Source organism: Haemaphysalis longicornis, unplaced genomic scaffold (assembly GCF_048455015.1).
Source record: "Haemaphysalis longicornis isolate Haplotype H1 unplaced genomic scaffold, Haemaphysalis longicornis Haplotype H1 scaffold_12, whole genome shotgun sequence".
Classification (NCBI taxonomy): domain Eukaryota; kingdom Metazoa; phylum Arthropoda; class Arachnida; order Ixodida; family Ixodidae; genus Haemaphysalis; species Haemaphysalis longicornis.
The window spans coordinates 57,612,128-57,633,073 of record NW_027526225.1 but is presented as its reverse complement, the minus strand read 5'-3'; the positions used below and the strand labels follow the sequence as shown (position 1 = coordinate 57,633,073).

The following is a 20,946-nucleotide window of genomic DNA, read 5'->3' as shown; positions in this document are numbered from 1 at the left end:
GCGTGAACAGAGCGGCGGATCGCTCAGGAAAAATTTTTAAAGTGTTCCAGTTATCGTTGCAACACACTGTATTCAAGATTTCTATTCCGAAGATGCGACGACGAAGGCTGATTTACAACTCATAGGGCAGGCAGCGTCGGCCAGACGAGCCTCGCTTCAACCTTAGGCTAACGGCGCCGCCTCGCGGCGTATGTCGGAGTTAGCAAAATTACACCGCTCCCCTTGCTTCCGCGCCGAATGGGACGGCCGGAGCAACGGTGCGCCGCCGGCAGCAAATCGCGGAGGCCACGACGGGAGACGCGTAGTTGCCGAAGGTGTCAACAGATGGCGACCGCTAAGCTAACGCGGGAAAACTCAACTGAATTTTACGTCCAAAAGAATGCAGATTAAAAAATCTCGCTGGCCTTCTTATCCGCATGTTAGGAGAAAATCCTGAAAGTGGTTTTTGGGCAATTAAATGGGCAGCATTTTCAAGGAAAAACGAATGGGAGATATCAACCGGCTGGGTGGTTATTTACGAAAGTGTAAAAGCACAGTGTTTTCCCGAAATCCCGCTTGCCTCTGTTGGGAGGGTGTCATTGAAAAGTCTTGTATAACAGTGTTGAGATACGTGAATAAGTTGCCTATCCCAACGAAAATCAGTTCGATATCTCAGATGGCAGGCGGTAAAAAAAATATTATCTGAAAAACCATTTTACCGCTTTTCACTCTCTCCATGGTAAAATTTTTTAAATTTTACGAAATATTGACCTCTAACACCGTAATCAGAATGTGCCTTTGCAATCTGTAGCCGTTTGAAAGAGCAGTTTGGCTAGACGTGTACATAACCTGTGAGGCCTTTTTGGCTCATCAGCCGTGTCATTTGTAAAAAAACAATTTGACCCTTTTAGCGGTGTCGCAGAGCGAAATTCTTCAAAACGGTTCTGTGCATTTGTATGAGTAACATATTCTAGCAAGAATCAGTTGGATTACTGAAACGGTGAAAGATTTATTTGAGAATCTTTAGGAACACCGTTTTAGTTTCGGAATGCGGTATCACCTCGCTGGTGTAGGTTAGGGCGAAATCCAAAAACTACTTTTTAGGTATTCTTAAGGGCTACTTATATCAGCAAAAAGCGCTTCGATATGTGAATGGGTGACCGAGAAAATCACGAATTCGCGAAACCACAATTTCGCCCTTTTCTTCGGTTAGGAGGGCAATTTCTGAAAAAACCGCCTTAGTGAGCACCTACTCAATGACGCAAATAAACTCGTGAAATTTCAAGTCTCTAGGACTAACAGTTTTGGCTGGGCGTTGATGAGTCAGTCAGTCAGTCAGTCGGGCACTTCTTTTTATAGGTATATATAAGCGTTCGAAACTGGTGAAGCGCTGGCGCTTGTTATATATCTCCCCGTTGTTAAGTTGCGAAGAAACCTGTAGGTACATTTGAGGCAAAATAAACGTAATTAACCGGCAGCGCCTGCGTTCATTTACCTAGGAACGCTGGTTGAGTTGGTTTTCCCGATAGCAGTAGTAGCAAGCGAATAAAAGTGGCAGCGCAACACCGGCACGTGCAAGAGCAAAAGCAAGCACAAAGAGAAAACTCTAGTGTCTAACAAACGAGGTTGCTTAGAGTTCTTTTTGTATCACAGATTGGAATGAATGCTTTGGTGAAGTACGACCTACAAGTTTTAATGTTCATTTGAGGAGCTCGTATTTGATATCTCGTTCGCGTTATCGGCAAAGCGGCAGCGTAATGCCAATCTTCATCAAACGCGTGTTTCACAAAACGCTTGCAGCGTGCCCCCCAATACGACCGCCAGCACGCTGGAAAAGGCTACATCACTCACCGTAGCGTCACGGTGGGACTACTTGTAGCCATCGTGGTCCTGGTCGCTGTCGTGGGCTGGCAGGCGGCAGAGATCAGGCGACTGAAAAGCGGCCCCTTGATGTTGCAGTGCGACCGGGGCCTGGAAAGAATCAAAGTGGCCCTAGTGAACAAGGGCAGGATTATTGATGAATTTCATCGGGCAGTGATCATCAGGTAAGCCACACTGCGAGGTCCACCTCCGCGGCACATCGTTGTGAAACCCCGCTTCCACTGGACAGAGGGAAAGCGTGGATTAGACGAATCTGCATTAGGTGCTGCTTCATAGTAGCCAAGACAATTTTTTTTTGGCGGCTTTTTTTCGTCTATTTCTGTTGTTATATGTATACGGCCACGCTATGAAAACCGGCGAGCTGAAAGTTTTTAATGGCCGTGACATTTACTATACGGAAGTCACTTGGAAATTGAGTACGGTTTCCCCCCGTGGCCAAGCTTTTCTCCTCAGAAATTCGGAAGAAAAAAATGGGGCGGGGAGTCCTCAGGAAACGACCCTGCATAGGCTCCAAGAAACGTAAACGCTGTCTTCACGCTCTCTCAAGAAGAGGGCCGCAGCCACCGCCGCCACGAGCGTATGAATTCGTACCGAGTGTGTTCTTTTTAGCTTTGCCCCTAGAAACAGTCATACCAAGGACGTCTTCAAACAAGGCTCTACGCGGTTGGGGCCTCGATAACTTCACGCGCCGGACTCGTATATATATGTGGTTTAGACAAAAAGGTAAATGCATGTGTTAGCGAGGCATTCACCGAAACAAGGCGGATATAGCGCCAACAAATCGCATTCCCAAATGAAAACAGTGGTTAAGAAGCGTCAAAGTGGAATTTCAAACAAGATCGTCTTGACGTCGACCTGGCTTTTTTTATTCTGCACAAAATCACGAATACGGAGTACAACTTTATTAAAGAGTTTAGAGATTAAGACCACGCTATGCGCAGTGTTAAAATAGGAGGCACCCTACAATATTGGGAGCATAACTAAGAAAAAACGCATGCGCCTAAACTACCAACTAGTACAACAGCTGGATCCCAATTACATTTTCTGTGCTCCATATTTGTGCGAACGTACCAAACAGTTTACAATATTTATTCACGATTCGGGAATCCTATGCGCATTACGATAATAAAAAACAGAGCTGGCAGCTTATTAAATGAGCAGAATGAGCCTCAGCTCAATCGTAAGAATGCCTTCTTACCGCGTAGCCTGTGCGCCTCTTTTGAAGCCTTTTTGGTATGATTAAGACCGAGGGTAATCCAAATGTCTCATTTATCAAAAAGGGCTATAGTTGAATGAATTATACATGTCGATTGAGTGTTAGCATAAGCTTGCAGGTGTAACTGGAGACTGCATATTTGCGGATTTCACTGGTGGCCTGCCTAGAACAATGCTTTTATAATATTTCTTCTTCAAAGGAAAGCGTTCTCTGCCACTTGGCTAGACTAGAATTGGTTTCTCGTAATGTTTCATGCTGCCTAAGTTAAAGGGGTGAATACATGCGTGAGTAACTCTCCATTACTATAACCAGAGTCCCTCAGTGCTCTTCTGGGGCGGTATTCTCGAGTTTTGTCCCTTTTGCGTCCCTTTCAAAAGTGTCACTTTTGGCAAGCCCTGATTGGCTAAAAGCAAACAACCGGAAGTGACGTAACGAAAGTGCGCCAAACCTACTGCCAACGCTCACTGCTTAACCGGAAGTACGTCACGAGGAAGGGCCCGGGCGCAAAAGGGACGTTTTCAAAAGGGACAGTTACGAGAATACCGCCCCTGGCCGCAGTTTGATACAGGCACAAAAGTTGCCGCGAGGGTCGCCGCTATCAGGGAGAGGGCTCCACGCCCGCGCCGCCCGCGCGGAAAGCGCACCGCTGAAGCTGCTGTCCGTTCGAGGCAGTTGTTAAGGGGTACTGAAAACATTTGAAGGCGAGATAACTTCGGAGACAGAGTGGGGTGAGCACACATACATCATCTGCAAAATATCAGCGGCAAGTACAGCCTAGAACATAACAACCGACCAGCCAGCGGAGGACCTCGCGCAATCCACATTCCCTGGATATTTTGTACATGAACATCCAGACACATAACCAGTTTGTGTTGGCCGCTTCCGCCCTGCCGGCGTTTTCCGCCGGCTCACCGCTCCAATTGGCGGTCGGAGCTTCTGCTCTCAAGCAACGAACAAACGAACGAGCAACGGTGACGGCGGAGGCGCCGTGATTTTGTAGGCTCATCGGGCAGCTGGACGCGATCAAGGTTCTATTGCGATTACAGGCACTCTATTTTTATTGCTTTTTATTACAGCGGACGCGAAAACGCGCCGGGGACACGAGAAGCGCACTGAGCGAGCCGCACGGTCGCTGCGCAGGCGGCGGCCACGGCCTCGAAGTGGCGCAGACCGGCGAAGGTAGCTCGAGCTATAGCTTGTTGCCGCTGCACGAAATGGGACCCAAGTCCCAAACATGGTAGCACATATAAGAAAGGAGTGAATGATGCGATGGCGGGTTGCATTAAAAATCGTCGTCTGCACCGCTTACAAGAGCGGCAATCGAATAACCGCCCCGCAGTGCTTTGCCGAACACATCTGTAGGCAGGCCTGTACGCAGAGCTGCCGGCTGCTCCCAGCGCGCGTCTTCCCACCCACTGCCTCGAGCGTCTTTAACCAACACTGGCTTAAACACACGCTTCCCTCCAATTGGCAACACTCAAACATCACCCTCATCCCCAAACTGGAAAACCCCCCTCCATACACAACCTCCGCTCTATCTCGCTCACCTCCTGCCTTGGAAAACTTCTCGAACACGTCCTGCAGAATCGTATTAATGCACACCTTGAACACACTCAAGCTTACCCCCCTAACATGATCGGCTTTCGACCCAACCTACCCACCAAGACGCCCTTATACAGTGCCATCATGATTTCCATCAACACCCCCCGCAACAAGACCACACCTCTATTCTCACACTGGACCTTCAAAAATCCTTTGACAATGTCTCACATCATAGCATCCTTCAGGCAGTTTTATCCCAAAACATTAGGCCTACACTTCAATCACTATATCTATAACTTTCTTACACAACGTACTGCTACCATCCGCTTTGGCCATGTACACTGCAGTCTGATCTTTTCCACATGCCAGACCGCAGAACGCCACAAGGAGCGGACCTCTCGCCCACGCTCTTTAACCTCACCCTAATCCCACTTGCCCGCTCTCTCCTCACCATACCCACACTAAGCAGCACACTATACGCAGATGACATTGCCTGTGGTTTCACTCTGGCTCCGACCAACACATTGAAACAACACTCCAACATGGCCTAAACCAAGTCTTAGATCACATCGAACCTTTGGCGCTCCAGTGCTCTCCACAAAAATCCGCTCTCCTAACTTTCACGCCCCCTCCTAGCAAGCTCCCTCCAAACCCCCCCATCCAACTTTTTATACACTCTGACCCAATAACCCACACACAGCAACTTAGAGTCTTAGGCGTCACCTTAACACACACCAGATCACCGGCACTCACCCTCCAGCACGTAAAGAAATACGTTACGCAAACCACGCGTCTCATTAGACGGATCGCCAGCAAACACCACGGCACCACGGAACAGGACCGACTCCGTATCGTACACAGTGTTCTACTCAACCGTATCTTGTACCACCTACCATACCTTGACCTTACATCTACCCAGCTCGACTCACTTGCCCTTTTCCGGAAGACGTATAGGCATGCACTCCTGCTTCCCCCATACGCTCCAACGCATCGCTTACTCGACCTCGGCATACACAACACCATACGGCGCAGCACCTAGACGCCGACCGCGTCTCCCAACTCACGCGCCTCGCATCCTCCCGTACAGGGCACTACATTCTCAACTCTATAAACGTACTACCTCCCACCATTCCAATCCCACCTTTCCCCATTCCACCTCCCATCCGTAACAGCATCCGAATCCGCCCAATTCCTCGCCACATGCATCCAACTTTCCATGCCGCCCGCCGATTAGCACGAGCCAACGCCCACGCCAAACTATACCCACCATCACCATGCGCACTATACACTGATGCCACCCCATACCCTCACAAATCTGCACATTGTGTAGCTGTTGTTGGCCAACACACATCACCAAACGTCATAGCGGCTACCATCCTAATTAACAAAACAACCACGGCGGAGGAGGCAGCCATTGCCATCGCGCTCACCCAGCGCCCCACCCCCCTATCCGTCCTCTCTGACTGTCAGCAGGCCATCCGCAATTTTATTCGCGGTAACATCTCTCCCATGGCATTAAATAATCTCTCCAAAAATCCTCCATCGGACATCGTGACCCTGCTGTGGACACCAGCCCACAGAAGCGTAGGCGCTAATGAACTGGTGCACGTACGTGCTCGCATAACTAATTCACCGGGTCTCCATTTTCACTACGCCTACACGTGATGCCCCTGCAGGCAAGCCAGCCTCCCTCCTGCAATACAGGGATATTACCCTGCACTCCCGCCTACTCCTCCGCCGATACCCACCCCCGCACCCACACCTCTCTCCGGAGGCAGGCCACATGCTGCGCATCCTACAAACACACACCTTCCCACACAGAACACAATTGATACACAGTCATCCACACCTCTTTACTGACCATACCTGTCCAGCCTGCGGGGCACTCGACACTCACTACCATTTTCTCTGCGAATGCCCCGCAGACCCGTACCCCCCCCGTTCCCTCCCCTCACCACTGGAAGCAGATGTTGCGTGACCAGGGGGAGTCAGGCCAAGTCTTGACCACCTCCCAGGCCCTGGCGGTCGCGGCGGCCCCGTGGGCCTCCTCCACCCCCAATACCGGATCCCGATGGACGAAAAAACGTTTTCCTTCCTTCCTTCCTTCATCTCCGTGGGCAAAAACGCGTACTAAAAGAACGCACCGAAATACTTGTTTTCCAACGCCTCGCACTAGAACGTTTCGTGCTTCAAAAACACTGCTGTATACCTCTACCCCCCAACGGTTTCATCTCTGTGGGCAAAAACGCCAAGGCGCAAAGGCCTAAGAGGCCGAGCGCTCAGCCTCGAAATCGCATTACACACTTCATCATAACATCGAAAGCAGATTATCAAAACCGCAATGCATGCTTCGCCCCTCCCTAGGTTTTATGTTAGTGGAGGCGGCCCAGGGTCTGTTGTTGTTTTTTTTTCGTTTTTTTTTAATATTAGCCGGGTTTTTTTTTTTCGAAACCTATCAGAGAAAGCTCACAGCGTGTACGTGCATGAGGGCGGAAATTGACTGAGGAGATAGGCTGGCTATTGTGCAGATTCCCAAGACCATAGCGGAAATCTTACGAGTTAATGGGAGCGCGTTTGACGATCAAGTTTCCCGTGTCATGTGGTTTTGTCTTAAGGACGAATAGCGGTTTAATCAACATCCAGTCTTCTTTACTATACGTTACGAGCGATAGGAGACGAGAACGTTGACGTCGGCAAAAGCTTGAATTCTTAGTTAACAACGACGTATGAGAAGTCGAATCCTCTGCTGGCCAAAGGCTTAGCGAGAAGGTTCTAGTACGTGTGAGAACGTTGCGAGTCTTCTACGCAGCCTATTTTTTAATGAGCAGCATTCTTTGTCGCGGAAGTACCCCCACAGCCAGGACTGTGTACCGCCCTGAATTTCCCCAAAAATGCAGATATCACGGAAGTTCCACCTGTAATCATTATAATCGCGTAAATGGAGATAGCTGGTGGCAGGAAATACTGACAAACTATAGAAAATAACAAAAATATTTAAAAAATACGAAATAGGTCGCAACGTACCTCCCTGCATTTCCACAGTAACGCAGATTTCGCGAAAGTTCCGCACGTCATCATTATAATAGCGTAAATGGAGATGACTGGTGAAAAATATAAAAAATTACGGAAAATGGCGAACCGCGTAAGTGCCTGCATTTCCGCATTAATGCAGAGTTCGCGAGAGTTTCCCCTGTAATCGTTATATTAGCGTAAATTAGATAATTAATCGAAAGAAATTCTGACACACAAAAAAATTGGCTCCAATCCACGCTGTGAAGGTGGGTGGAAAGCATATCTGTAAACTACACCCACAACAAATTCCCATGTGACGTCACTTGAATCCAAACACGTGGCTATTGAAAGAGGGAAACCAGAGAGAGAGAGAGAGAGAGAGAGAGAAAATTTTATTTGCCCTTTTGGCTAAGGCCTCCTCATTCCAGGGGGCCGCTGGAATTCCTCGTTAGTTGGTCTTCCAGGGGTCTAGCCGGGAAGGCGGGGTGCCTATGGTCTTTTGGACAAAGCTTGCCAACGATAGCTGCTGCTCTAGCGTGGCCGGTTGAGTCAGCCACTCCTTGCGGATACTGCTTCTATCTACCTTGGGGCATAGCCATAACATGTGCTCTTGATTGATCGGTACGTGGCATTCATCACACTCTGGCGGGGAAGTGTTCATACAGCCTTTGTAGATGTAAACTTTGTCGGGTGTGAGTAGCGTTTGCGTTTGCGTCAGCCTTATAGTGGTTTGCTGTTGCCTGGATAATTTCTTGTGCGGAGGAGTGAATTTGCGTTTGCTGTCTGCGTATTCTTTTAGCTGCAGTTTTGGTGGTGTCACGGGCTTTTGGGTTTGACCACAGTTGGCAGGTGCCCGGAGAAGCGCTTCGCGGGCGAGCAGGTTTGCTCTTTCGTTTCCTGCCAAACCTGTGTGTCCCGGTACCCAGTGTACCCTTATCGTGCCTTTAAGGTGCTTAAGCTCTTCCAAAGCCGGTTTGGGAATGAAGCCTTGTGTTAAAAGGGTGCAGACTTTCTTGCAGTCAGTGTATATGTTGGTGAGAGTGTGCTGTGTCGCAGTGCAGGCGGCTGCCCAAGCTATTGCAGTGGCCTCGGCTTCTTCGACGGAATAGCCATTGCCTTGGTTTGTCCCTTCCTGGCCTGAACTGCTCGTGAATGCAATGCCATAGCTATATCCTTGCACTGCCGCGTCGGTGTAAACATGGATCTGATGGGCGTCTCTGGTGGCTTTCTTTGCGTAAAATTTGGCCCGGATGAGTCGTCTTGCTGGGTTGCGTTCCTTGTCCATATTTCTCGGGATGGGTGCTGTCTGAATGAGGTTCGACAGCTCTGGTGGCAGTATAGCCAGTTCTCCGGTAGGGATTCGCAATGGGTTGTAGCCCGCAGCGCGGAGAATGTCCTGGCCTTGCGGGGATTTTCGCAGTCGATCCAGTTGGTTATGTCTGTGGACTGCCAATACTTCTTGGAGTGTATTAATGGTACCTGTGTCGAGTAGCAGCTTGGTACTGGCGCATAAAGGTACGCCGAGGGCGATTTTTGTGGCCTTCCGCAAAAGCGTGTTAAGTTTGTTCTCTTGAGTCCTATTGAGATTGTCGTACGGTATTTGATATATGATTTTGGACGTGATGAGAGCATCTCTCAGACGAAGGAGGTCGTCTTCTAGGAGTCCTCTGTTTTTGTTAGAGATTCTCCGAAACATGTGCAGAATCTGTTCTCCCTGTCTGATAATGTTATTCACCGCCATGTGTCCTCCTCCGTCACTCTGTAGTGGCAGTCCTAGTACCTTGATGTGCTTTCCCGGGACGACGGTGTGCCCGTTCAATAACAAGCGAAGTTCTGGAGGTTTCCATCGATGACTATGGACTGCCAGAAGCTCTGTTTTTTCCACGGAGCAGTTTAGTCCTATCCTTACGGCGGCAGCTTCTGTGGCGTCGAGAGCTTGTTGTAGCAGGTCTTGTATGTGCCCAGGACTACCTGTGTTGACCCATACGGTAACGTCATCCGCGTACAGGGTGTGACGGATGTCTGGTACCGATTCCAAGGCCCTGTGAACCTTCAGCATAGCCAGGTTAAATAAAGTCGGAGATAGTACAGAACCTTGTGGGATTCCTCGCTGCGGGTGTGGAAATTCTTCTGAAGTGTGCTCGCCAATTCCAACCGTGAGTACCCTGTCTCGTAAAAAGTCTCTGACATAATTATAGAGATGTGCCCCACAGTCAGTCTTAGCGAGCTCCTCTAACATCGAATCATGATCCACATTGTCAAAAGCTTTCTTTAGATCTATTGCTAGTATTGCTTTGAGCTGTGAATTGCTGGGTTCCTTAGTGATGTCTTCGTAGATCTGAAGTAGTGCATCCTGTGTGGAAACGTTTGCTCGGTACCCCACCATGTTGTATGGCAGAGCTCCTTTCTTTTCAAGGTGATCTTGAAGGCGGTATAAGGCCATACGTTCCATGATTTTGCCGGCGTTTGAGGTTAATGTAATCGGTCGTAGGTTTGCAAGTCGGATTGGCTTCCCTGGCTTGGGTATAAAAATCATGTTCCCAATCTTCCATTGCTTCGCAAGAGGTTGTTGCCCCAGCCACATACTGTTAATTTCTCTCAGAAGTGCCGACAAGTCTTCTTCTGCTAGGTTCCTTAGATGCACCGAGGTTATGGCATCTGGACCCGGTGCCTTGTTTCCTTTGCAGTGGCTGAGAGCGCGTTTCAGTTCTGTCATGTCGAATTTTTCATCGATGTCTTTATTTGGGACGCCCGTATACCCAGCGTATTGTGGTTGTCTAGGTGCTGGGATGTATGTGTCTTTGATGGATTTGATGAGCTTGTCCGGATCGTTTTCGTGTTCTTTCATGAGTGCCTGTAGCTTGTGCTGCGTCATGGTTTTCGTCGCGTCCGGGTTGATGAGCGCTCTGAGTATCCTCCACGTTTTCCCAGTGCTAAGCGTGCCTTGTAGCTGTTCACACGTTTCCATCCACTGCTCATGGCGTAGTTGCGCTGAATAGGTTTGTATGTGCTTGTTCAGCTGATTTATCCGCTTCCTAAGTTTACGGTTGGTCTTATTCTTTTTCCAGCGTTTGACCAGCGCCGTTCTTGCTTCCCAGCAATGCGAGATGTGTTTATCCGCTGCTGGTTGGTCCTCCGTTTGAGAGTATGCTTTAGTGTGCTTATTCTTTGCTTGCTTGATTTCTTCAGTCCAGGCGTCTATAGTAGGTGGGTCGCAGCCTTGTCTGTCTAGTCTGTATTTGTACCAATCTGTGATGTGCTGTTTCTTCCACTTTAGACGCTTCGCCGTAGCATGAATGATCACTTGTATGACAGCATGGTCGCTGCCAAAGTATTCTTGAGTGTGTGACCATTGGATGTTAAGCTGTCTTGTGGAGACAGTGAGGTCCGGGTTGGTGTCTCTCTCGACAGAATTTCCCAATCTCGTATATTCACTGAAGTCGTTATGTACCGTGTATTCGGCTTCGTGTAGCAGACGAAGTAATCTGCTGCCCTTGGTAGTGTTTCTGTGGTAGCCCCAAGCTGTATGCGGAGCGTTGAAGTCGCCTGCCAAGAGGTGTTCATAGCCTGCACGTGAGTCGTTGGGTTTGAGGAGTTCTTTTATTTCCTGTAGCTTGTCTTTCGGCGGACTGTAAACATTGGTAACGTGAAGAGGGCCTTGCTGTGTAGACACAGATATTGTGAGGCTTGCATCCGTGTCATGTTCAATGTTGGCGGGTATACGTTTGCTGACCAGAGTGGCGATATTGTGGCGTCTTTGATACGTCATGTAGCCTGGAATTTTCGGGTTTTTGCCTGCTTCTTGTAAAAGGATGATGTCCGGAGAGTGGGATAAGGATGTGACCCAGTAGAAGAATGCTGCCTGTTTTCCTTTGAAACCACGGCAGTTCCACTGTAGGATCCTAATATCGTTATTGCTGTGTGTTTTCATCGTAGCTGGGCATGGGGGGGAGCTGAAGGTGGCATGCTATTTGTTCTACCCTGGTAAAGAGAGGGCTTATCGCCTTCAGAACACGTGCCTCAAATGTTTGTTCTTGCTGAGTAATTAGGTTGGTTAGTGTAGCAATTGACTGTGCGTGAGCTTCGAAATTTCGCTGCAAAGTCAAGCAGGCGGCTTGTAAGGCGTTGGCCTGTTCGCACATTTTTGTGTTGTTCTCTAGCAGGAGCTCCACTTGTTTTTCATTTTCGGCGATTTGCTTTTCGAGAGCCTCCATCCTCTTGCTGAGTTCGTGTGATCGGGTGGACGATGGCCTGCTTGGGGTTTGGGATCTGCTTCTCTTGGCGAGAGGCGCTTGTTCAGTGTCGTGCGCATTGTTCTCACTCTCCGCGTCCATGTTGGCAGATTCTGAGGTCGGGTCTTCCTGAGTACCTTCCTCGAGATTCATTGGGATGTGTTCTGGCGTGTTGTTTGGTGTGGTGTCCTGAGTGTGCTTGCCTGTTAGTGCATGTGCAAACGATGCGTACCTGGCGTTAGTTTCTCTGCGATTTTTTACAGCAGGGAGTGGCTGACTCACCTGACCAGTTCGGTGCTCCTGAGGGGGCTTCGACACTTGCATGAGCCCCGTGCTCGTGGACGCTCGATGGTGGTGCGACGCCCGCTCTGTTGATGCTTTGGCATTCTTGAGTGGGGGTTCTTGTGACGCCTGCTCTGTTGATGCCTTGTCATTCTTGGTCGGTGGTTCCCGTTGGGACATGGATCCTTTCGGTGATTCCGTCGCCTTCCGAATGGCAAGCCTCTTTTGGTAGGCTTGAAGCCTTGTGACGGCGTCTGCTTCACGTCGGACCTTGCATTCTTTGTCTTCGGATGGGTGCGGGCCGCCACAAAGGGCGCACTTGGTGATGCATTCATGTTCTTCATCTTTCTTTGCTGATCCGCATTTAGGGCAAAGAGGGTGAGATACTTGCGTGCAGACGTCAGCTCGATGCCCGAGCTTAAGGCACTTAGTGCAGTATTGGGCGCGTGGTTTGTGTGGCGTACACCTATGTAGGCCGCCGTCGTAGTCTACTTCCACAGGCACGTATGTACCGGAGAACGTGATGATCGCAGTTTGGGTAGAGCCCATCATGCGGGCGGCGAGGATTTCGTATCCAACAGCTTTAAGGTGTTTAAGCAGAAATTCCGGAGACGTGTTGGCGGCCACACCGTGGATCACTCCTTTGCATGATTCCCGGTTGGCGGCTTCATAGACACTGATGCGTTGTTGTTTTCCGTTGAGCGTGACGAAGGAACAGTTTTTAAGTTTGGAGATGGCGGATGGCTCTTGAGCAAGCAAGACGGCAATGTTTTTGCCGGGTAAGAGGCTTACTTTGAGCTCGGCAGCTTCGTTCGCGGTGAGTTGGGCTTGAAGACATAGTTCGTGACGAAGATCTCTGGGTAAGAAGGACTGAATCGGGAAACCGTCCTGGGAGCGAAGTATCAGTTTACGAAATGTAGGATCGCTCACCCTCGTTTTGGAAGTTTTGCGGAACCAGCCGTCTTGTTCAGGAGTGAATCCCTTCATCGTGCCAGGTTGTGAGGCTCTCGTTGCGGTGTTGATCGGCGAAGCCGTCCTGGTGCAGACGAGGTGGTCGCTAGGCCTAACGGTCTAGGCCTACTCCCAACGTGGTCCACACAAAGAACGCCGTAACTTCACCAATGTTCGCAGGAGAGTCCCAAAAATTGCTGAGGAGGTCCCGGTAATGTTCCGAAACAAGTCCTGGTAATGATATGCACCAACACAAAAGGAAAACCGCACTAAAACGCAATACATGCGGAGCTCGGAGCGCACACGGGCGTCTGGTCTAGACCAGTGGCGCCCTCCAGGGAAACCAGAGATTCTGCCAGCCGTTACCTGGGATTCGCGGAGGCGGCGTCCCGAACTCAGCAACGTCGGTCACGGCCGGACTAGAACGGCGGACGCCGCCGCTGTAGCCCAGCCGTGCGTCGCCAGAAAGAAAACGGAGAAGAGCGTCTTTCGAAAGGTGAGACAGCGGAACCCATCCATCCTGAAGCGCTAGCTTGGCGCTACACCACTGCGCGACACGATCGCAGACACCGGAACAATTCGCCGTGTGCGCTTAGTGATTCCCATTAACCGATTTAAACTAGTTAGTTTTGTAAATTTGAGAACTGCGAGAAAGCTGAGGGAACTTGTATAAACTGTGCTTTATGCAAGGTTAGCCTGACGCGTGAGCGCGGCGTCTTAGCCCTTTGCGTTTTTGCCCACGGCGATGAAACCGTTGGGGGGTAAAGGCATACAAATGTGCTGTGAAGAGTGTCGCTGTTACGATTTCTTCCAAGAGACTGTGGTGTTGTACAGGCATACTGATCAAACTGTACGGGAAACTGGCTGAGGCCCTCTTTATGTACACGATAATGTACACGATAACACGTGTGTCAGCCAAACGTAGCACGCGCTAATCGGCACCATGTTTCTTTAAAGGGACACTGAAGTGATATGTAAACATTGCGGGATTACTAGCGCAAATTGTAGTCCGGAGTCCCCAGGCGATGTTTTGACCACTCTAGGCGCGTTTACGCGATTTTATTTAGTAGAAAAACTAATTCGAAAACGCTGTCCTCCTCTCTTTACGCTCGCCCATTTTCTGTGGCGTTTTCGTGTGACGTCAGGAGGGGATGAACTGGCAATTGGCTGCGCCACGGCTGCGCTACTGCACGGCTCCCCGGCCGACAGAGTCGGTCGGCCCAGCGTTTCGTCCGCCGGCCGCGGGCGGGTCGTCACAATCAAGGAGGTTAAAAAAAAAATTGCTTGGTCGCAATTCGTTCGCTTAGTTGAAACGAAGCCAGGACACGTTTGTGAATGGAAGAATGTGCCTTTCTTTACTTGGTTTGTTTGTACACTGTATCTAGCTCCAAGTCAAGGTCGCTTCACACAAGCGCTGCACATGCGACGCTTCGCTGACTGTTACGCCAGTAGGAAAATATAAGGCCTCTTGAAGGCGGGAGAAGAGTCAGCGAAGTCAATATAGGTACTAAGCAAATAAAATCAACTGATATTTTTACCGTACAGCGTAAAACTAGGGCACGGGAAGCACTTTTTTGCGCTGGGCGAACAAGCACAGCGGTCAGCAGCACGACTACGCATCTGCGAACGCTTTTCCGTCTACGAAATGCAATTGCTAGACGTGAGCTACTGTGGAAACTCGGGCGACGCTTACTGCACGATCGCAGTACAACAAATAGTCACCTAAGCGGCTTGAAATGCCAAAACTAAATAAAAGTGTAAACCGGTTGTACAATATATACCCTATATTAGCGAGACATTCGCGTCCCGCTCCGTGGCCTAGCAGTCTGCGGCGCTAGGAATTCACCGGAAATGTTTTGCGAGTCACGAGTTCGAATCCCCGCGGGTACGTGCTTTTTTTTTTTTTTTTTGTAAGTTAACTTTTTTGTTTTCCGCCGATGTTTTCTATATTGAGTTCACCTTTTTTGGGGCCGCAACGTTCATGGCTACACGAACTAGTTCACAAAACGCGCGCAGGCTGGCACTGGCGCGCTAGCGAGTTCTCGTTGGCGTGCTGTTGCCATAAGCACCGACTGCTTGCAGGCTGTGGGCACAGGCCAGAATGAACAGACCCTTGACCTGGTGCGAACACGCTTTTTACGATACAGGCATGAGGGAGGCAAGCTCCAAATATGGGGGAAAAGCGCATGACATTTGGGCGTCTGCGGGTACGCGGAGGGCGTTCATGCACTGCGTAGGTCTCGGCTAGTGAATGCTACGACTACAAGCCGTCCTGGGAGGCTTATCTTGTGCATTTTACAGACGACAACATGGCAGAAGCGCGGTACGATGATTACTGAGATATTGAGAATGCCCATCCAACAAAGCCATTGGTTATGTTTTACAGAACCGAAACCGAAACTTGTGTGATTGCTAACCTTGGGCATCGTCCAATCACGGCGCCCCTCCTCTCAACGTCACAGCCTTAGTTGGTGCGGCCGCCGCAAACCGCGCATGGTAGTTTTTCTTCTTTCGCGCTTTGTAAAATAATTACCGACTTGTCAACCGGATAAACGATGAAAAGTGTGCTAATTTGAGCCAGTCTACGCAGTGCAAGCAAAAACGGGAGCTTGACAAATTCACTTCAGTGTCCCTTTAAGCTATGATTAAATGTATCAATTTTGTGGTATTCAATAAATCGGCAGTTGCGAGAAAGGGCTTGTGTGCTTCCTGTAGCTTTCCGTCCCCGTTCTGTGCGCGCTTTCAGTTTTTCAATTGCAAATATCGAGCGTGTTCATGAGCCATGCTAAAGAGAAGTGGAACTTGCCTGCCAGGTAAATTTCGGAGCGCGCGCTAAAGCGAGGCTCGGGCACCTGAACACTGGCGCCAGATTTCCCTCAGATTAGCATAAAACTCTATCCTGGCAATAAAGTACACGAATAGGACTACCCACGAACCGTGGCTATAGCGTTAATGTACGAAGTGGCAGCGATGTTGCAGAAGACCGTAATGTGTCACTTGACCGCTTTCCTTACCTGAAGCATGCCAACGAAGCGTGGCGTCCGTGCTGGTGTGAAGCTGCATCAAAAGAAGAGACACCTAGGGACTACTCGTTCAGGTAGGCAAAAAAATTTGCTCCTAAATGAAGCTTTTAAAGACACGCATGAAGTTGTTCGTTTTCATGTCGCGGTGATCTTATCTCATGAATACAGGCCCAGTGCACACGTTGCTCATTTGTAAACGATCGCGGGTGTCTAGAATGCAAGCAGATTGACCACCAGTGGCACGCTTTTCCTTTGGTTAACTTGTACTTGGTAAATTTCTTCTTCTTTTAAACAGAGGATCCCAACGAACCCAGCGATGAAACGTAAGTACAGTTCACACCCAGTCTGACGCGTTAACCTAGTGCTGTCCGCGCACACCAATGTTTACCAACAGGCACATCAGCGCGCCATGATATGTGTATAGGTATACACACGCGTTGCAGGATTTATATTGGAAAATCAATCAGCGAGCGGGACGCACGTCTGAAGGCAAGATTTGTCCTAACGTTTCAAGTGGGGGGCGGTCGAAATATATAATTGCCCTAACTGTAGTCTGTACACTAGTAAAATTCTTTGCAAGGACAAGCATGCCAAAGAAAGTGGGTGCCCTTGATATCCTACCCTTAATTCGAGAGTGACTTCGGGCATACTCTCATCGTTTCGTTAAACCGTTTGCGCGTAAAGCCCGGGCCGCTCAGGCGCTTAATGAATGCAACGTTTCTTTCCTTCACTGCCTCCACTCGAAAAGTTTGCAGACTTCCGTGCGCCTCCCACCCCAGCGGGTCTCGCTAATTCAAACGGAGACGGCGAAGCTTCTCACCATTCTGCTTCTATATGCCTCATTTAGACAGGCTGCCAATACTTTCGCAGACTCCGTGTATGACGCCGTCCCCATTTACTCGTATTCCGATCTTTTCCAACTGACCTCACATACGCCCTTTAGGACAAGCTGTAACAATTTCACAGATATCACGATTCTGGTCCTCATATACCTTTAAATAAACAAAGCGTGGCTTCTTAGCTGTGAACCCTGATAGTGCTTCGTTTTAAACAGCGATAGCCATTGTAAAGGATCGAAACGCGTCCATCGAGACAATCCTTTAAATGTCTGTGGAATGGAGCATCTTGAGCGGCGATGTCGTAATGTCGTAGACACAGACGCGAGGGAAAGATGAGACGACGACGCTGTACTCACAGCCCATTTTATTGAAACCGAAACACGAACCCACGTGTTCTCATGTCATGACACACCGGTAGAATATCACACATAACTCAAACTGATAACTAACACACGGACGGATCCAAAAACACATTTTTTTTCCGCAGCCCCCCTCGCTTCCGAATGTGCCTGCTGCCACTGACACGGCTCAGGCAGCTGGGACTGCCGGATTTGAAGACCCACCAGACAGCCCCAGCGAGCGTAGCTTTCGGACTGCATCGCGGGGAACTGTCACTCCGGTTTTTCAAGCCGATGAAGTACAGGTATGAATTTTTTAAAGCATAGAGCACTTCAGGGGCTCGCCTTGTCACCGTAGCTCGCTCTCTGGACCCAAGTAGAGCCACACGGCGTTCAGTCGCAGCGGCGATCGTCGCGGCGTAACCCAGAGGCTTCGAAAGCCAAGGGGTTTATATACTTACTAGCGGTAGTACCCGGCGGTGTTCGGGTGGGCCATTATATTAGGGACAGCAATTGGTATTAGTTAGTCGCCATATTAGGCTACTTCATTGGGAAGCGTTACACACTCGGGAGCGTCTGCCTGCTGTCAGTACATAGGCTCCTACTGCAGGCGCGTCGTGGTAATGTGAAACGACTGGTACTCGTGTTTTACTCCAACTCTCGCTAAACAAATTGCAGCAAGATGGCGCGTTTGAGCGAATGAGTCAGTGAGTGAACAAGGTTTATTGAGCCGGCGAAGTGGGAGTGGTTCCCAATTTCAGAAAGCCGTGTGATGAGTGGGCAGCCTTCGCTATGGAAGAAGTATTTTCTGGATATCCAGATCGCTGTTAGTCACCAGGTTCTCCCACAGCTCAAGATTGGAAAAGTGGATGGAAGAAGGAGGATCTTGGTTTGCTTGCACTCTTAATATGATATGAGGAAGAGTGCCAGGTTGCAAACACAACTTCAATTCGGCAGGAGATTGCGCTGGGAACACATGATGGAGGCAGGCTGGGTGAGGGGTATTCTTCCTCGTAGGAAGTGCTATCTCAGAAGATGTGAACGATGCTCATCGATACAGTTTTATCATAAGTAACATGAGCTCCCTACTGGAGGCGCAGGGTTGCAGGAAGTCCCAGCAGATGCCGAGGGCTAACATTTGCGCTTTTACTAGCTGGTACATCTTCTCTTTTACATTTATGATATATGACACCTACGGGAGCATGGCCTCCACGATCGGCTACCGGCGCGCCGCCGGCAGCTGATCGCGGAGGCCATGACGGGAGACGCGTAGTTGCCGAAGGTGTCAACAGATGGCGACCGCTAAGCGAGCGCGGGAAAACTCAACTGAATTTTACGTCCGAAAGAATGCAGATTAAAAAATCTCGCTGGCCTTCTTTTATCCGCATGTTAGGACAAAAATCCTGAAAGTGGTTTTTGGGCAATTAAATGGGCAGCATTTTCAAGAAAAAACGAATGGGAGATATCAACCGGCTGGGTGGTTATTTACGTAAGTGTAAAAGCACAGTGTTTTCCCGAAATACCGCTTGCCTCTATTGGGAGGGTGTCATTGAAAAGTCTTGTATAACAGTGTTGAGATACGTGAGTAAGTTGCCTAACCCAACGAAAATCAGTTCGATATCTCAGATGGCAGGCGGTAAAAAAAATATTATCTGAAAAACCATTTTACCACTTTTCACTCTCTCCATGGTGAAATTTTTTAAATTTTACGAAATATTGACCTCCAACACCGTAATCAGAATGTGCCTTTGCAATCTGTAGCCGTTTGAAAGAGCAGTTTGGCTAGACGTGTACATAACCTGTGAGGCCTTTTTGGCTCATCAGCCGTGTCATTTGTAAAAAAACAATTTGACCCTTTTAGCGGTGTCGCAGAGCGAAATTCTTCAAAACGGTTCTGTGCATTTGTATGAGTAACATATTCTAGCAAAAATCAGTTGGATTACTGAATTGGTGAAAGATTTATTTGGGAATCTTTAGGAACACCGTTTTAGTTCCGGAATGCGGTATCACCTCGCTAGTGTAGGTGGTTAGGGCGAAATCCAAAAACTACTTTTTAGGTATTCTTAAGGCTACTTCAAAAAGCGCTTCGATATGTGAATGGGTGACCGAGATAATCACGAATTCGCGAAACCACAATTTCGCCCTTTTTTTCGGTAAGGAGGGCAATTTCTGAAAAAACCGCCTTAGTGAGCACCTACTCAATGACGCAAATAAACTCGTGAAATTTCAAGTCTCTAGGACTAACAGTTTTGGCTGGGCGTTGATGAGTCAGTCAGTCAGTCAGTCGGGCACTTCTTTTTATAGGTATATATAAGCGTTCGAAACTGGTGAAGCGCTGGCGCTTGTTATATATCTCCCCGTTGTTAAGTTGCGAAGAAACCTGTAGGTACATTTGAGGCAAAATAAACGTAATTAACCGGCAGCGCCTGCGTTCATTTACCTAGGAACGCTGGTTGAGTTGGTTTTCACGATAGCAGTAGTAGCAAGCGAATAAAAGTGGCAGCGCAACACCGGCACGTGCAAGAGCAAAAGCAAGCACAAAGAGAAAACTCTCGTGTCTAACAAACGAGGTTGCTTAGAGTTCTTTTTGTATCACAGATTGGAATGAATGCTTTGGTGAAGTACGACCTACAAGTTTTAATGTTCATTTGAGGAGCTCGTATTTGATATCTCGTTCGCGTTATCGGCGAAGCGGCAGCGTATTGCCAATCTTCATCAAACGCGTGTTTCACAAAACGCTTGCAGCGCGCCCCCCAAGACGACCGCCAGCACGGTGGAAAAGGCTACATCACTCACCGTAGGCTCACGGTGGGACTACTTGTGGCCATCGTGGTCCTGGTCGCTGTAGTGGGCTGGCAGGCGGCAGAGATCAGGCAACTGAAAAGCGGCCCCTTGATGTTGCAGTGCGACCGGGGCCTGGAAAGAATCAAAGTGGCCCTAGTGAACAAGGGCAGGATTATTGGTGAATTTCATCGGGCAGTGATCATCAGGTAAGCCACACTGCGAGGTCCACCTCCGCGGCACATCGTTGTGAAACCCCGCTTCCACTGGACAGAGGGAAAGCGTGGATTAGACGAATCTGCATTAGGTGCTGCTTCATAGTAGCCAAGACAATTATTTTTTTTTTAGGGCGGCTTTTTTTTCGTCTATTTCTGGTGTTATATGTAGACGGCCACGCTATGAAAACCGGCTAGCTGAAAGTTTATAATGGCCGTGACATTTACTATAAGGAAGTCACTTGGTAATTGAGTACGGTTTCCCCCCGTGGCCAAGCTTTTCTCCTCAGAAATTCGGAAGAAAAAAATGGGGCGGGGAGTCCTCAGGAAACGACCCTGCATGGGCTCCAAGAAACGTAAACGCTGTCTTCACGCTCTCTCAAGAAGAGGGCCGCAGCCACCGCCGCCACGAGCGCATGAATTCGTACCGAGAGTGCGTTCTTTTTAGCTTTGCCCCTAGAAACAGTCATACAAAGGACGTCTTCAAACAAGGCTCTACGCGGTTGGGGCCTCGATAACTTCACGCGCCGGACTCATATATATGCGATTTAGACAAAAAGCTAAATGCATGTGTTAGCGAGGCATTCACCGAAACAAGGCGGATATAGCGCCAACATATCGCATTCCCAAATGAAAACATTGGTTAAGAAGCGTC

General features: G+C 49.1%; 1 protein-coding gene across 1 annotated transcript in view; it reads right to left on the bottom strand.

The window, feature by feature from the left end:
- Nucleotides 1-20,946, bottom strand: part of LOC144161630 (uncharacterized) — a 39,840-nt gene that overhangs the window by 5,750 nt on the left and 13,144 nt on the right. The window contains exons 2-3 of the mRNA XM_077692261.1: nt 20,092-20,211; nt 1,831-1,950 (exon numbers count right to left, since the gene is read on the bottom strand). Of these exons, the coding sequence (XP_077548387.1) occupies nt 1,831-1,950; nt 20,092-20,211 (240 nt within the window). The remainder of the gene's footprint in view (nt 1-1,830; nt 1,951-20,091; nt 20,212-20,946) is intronic.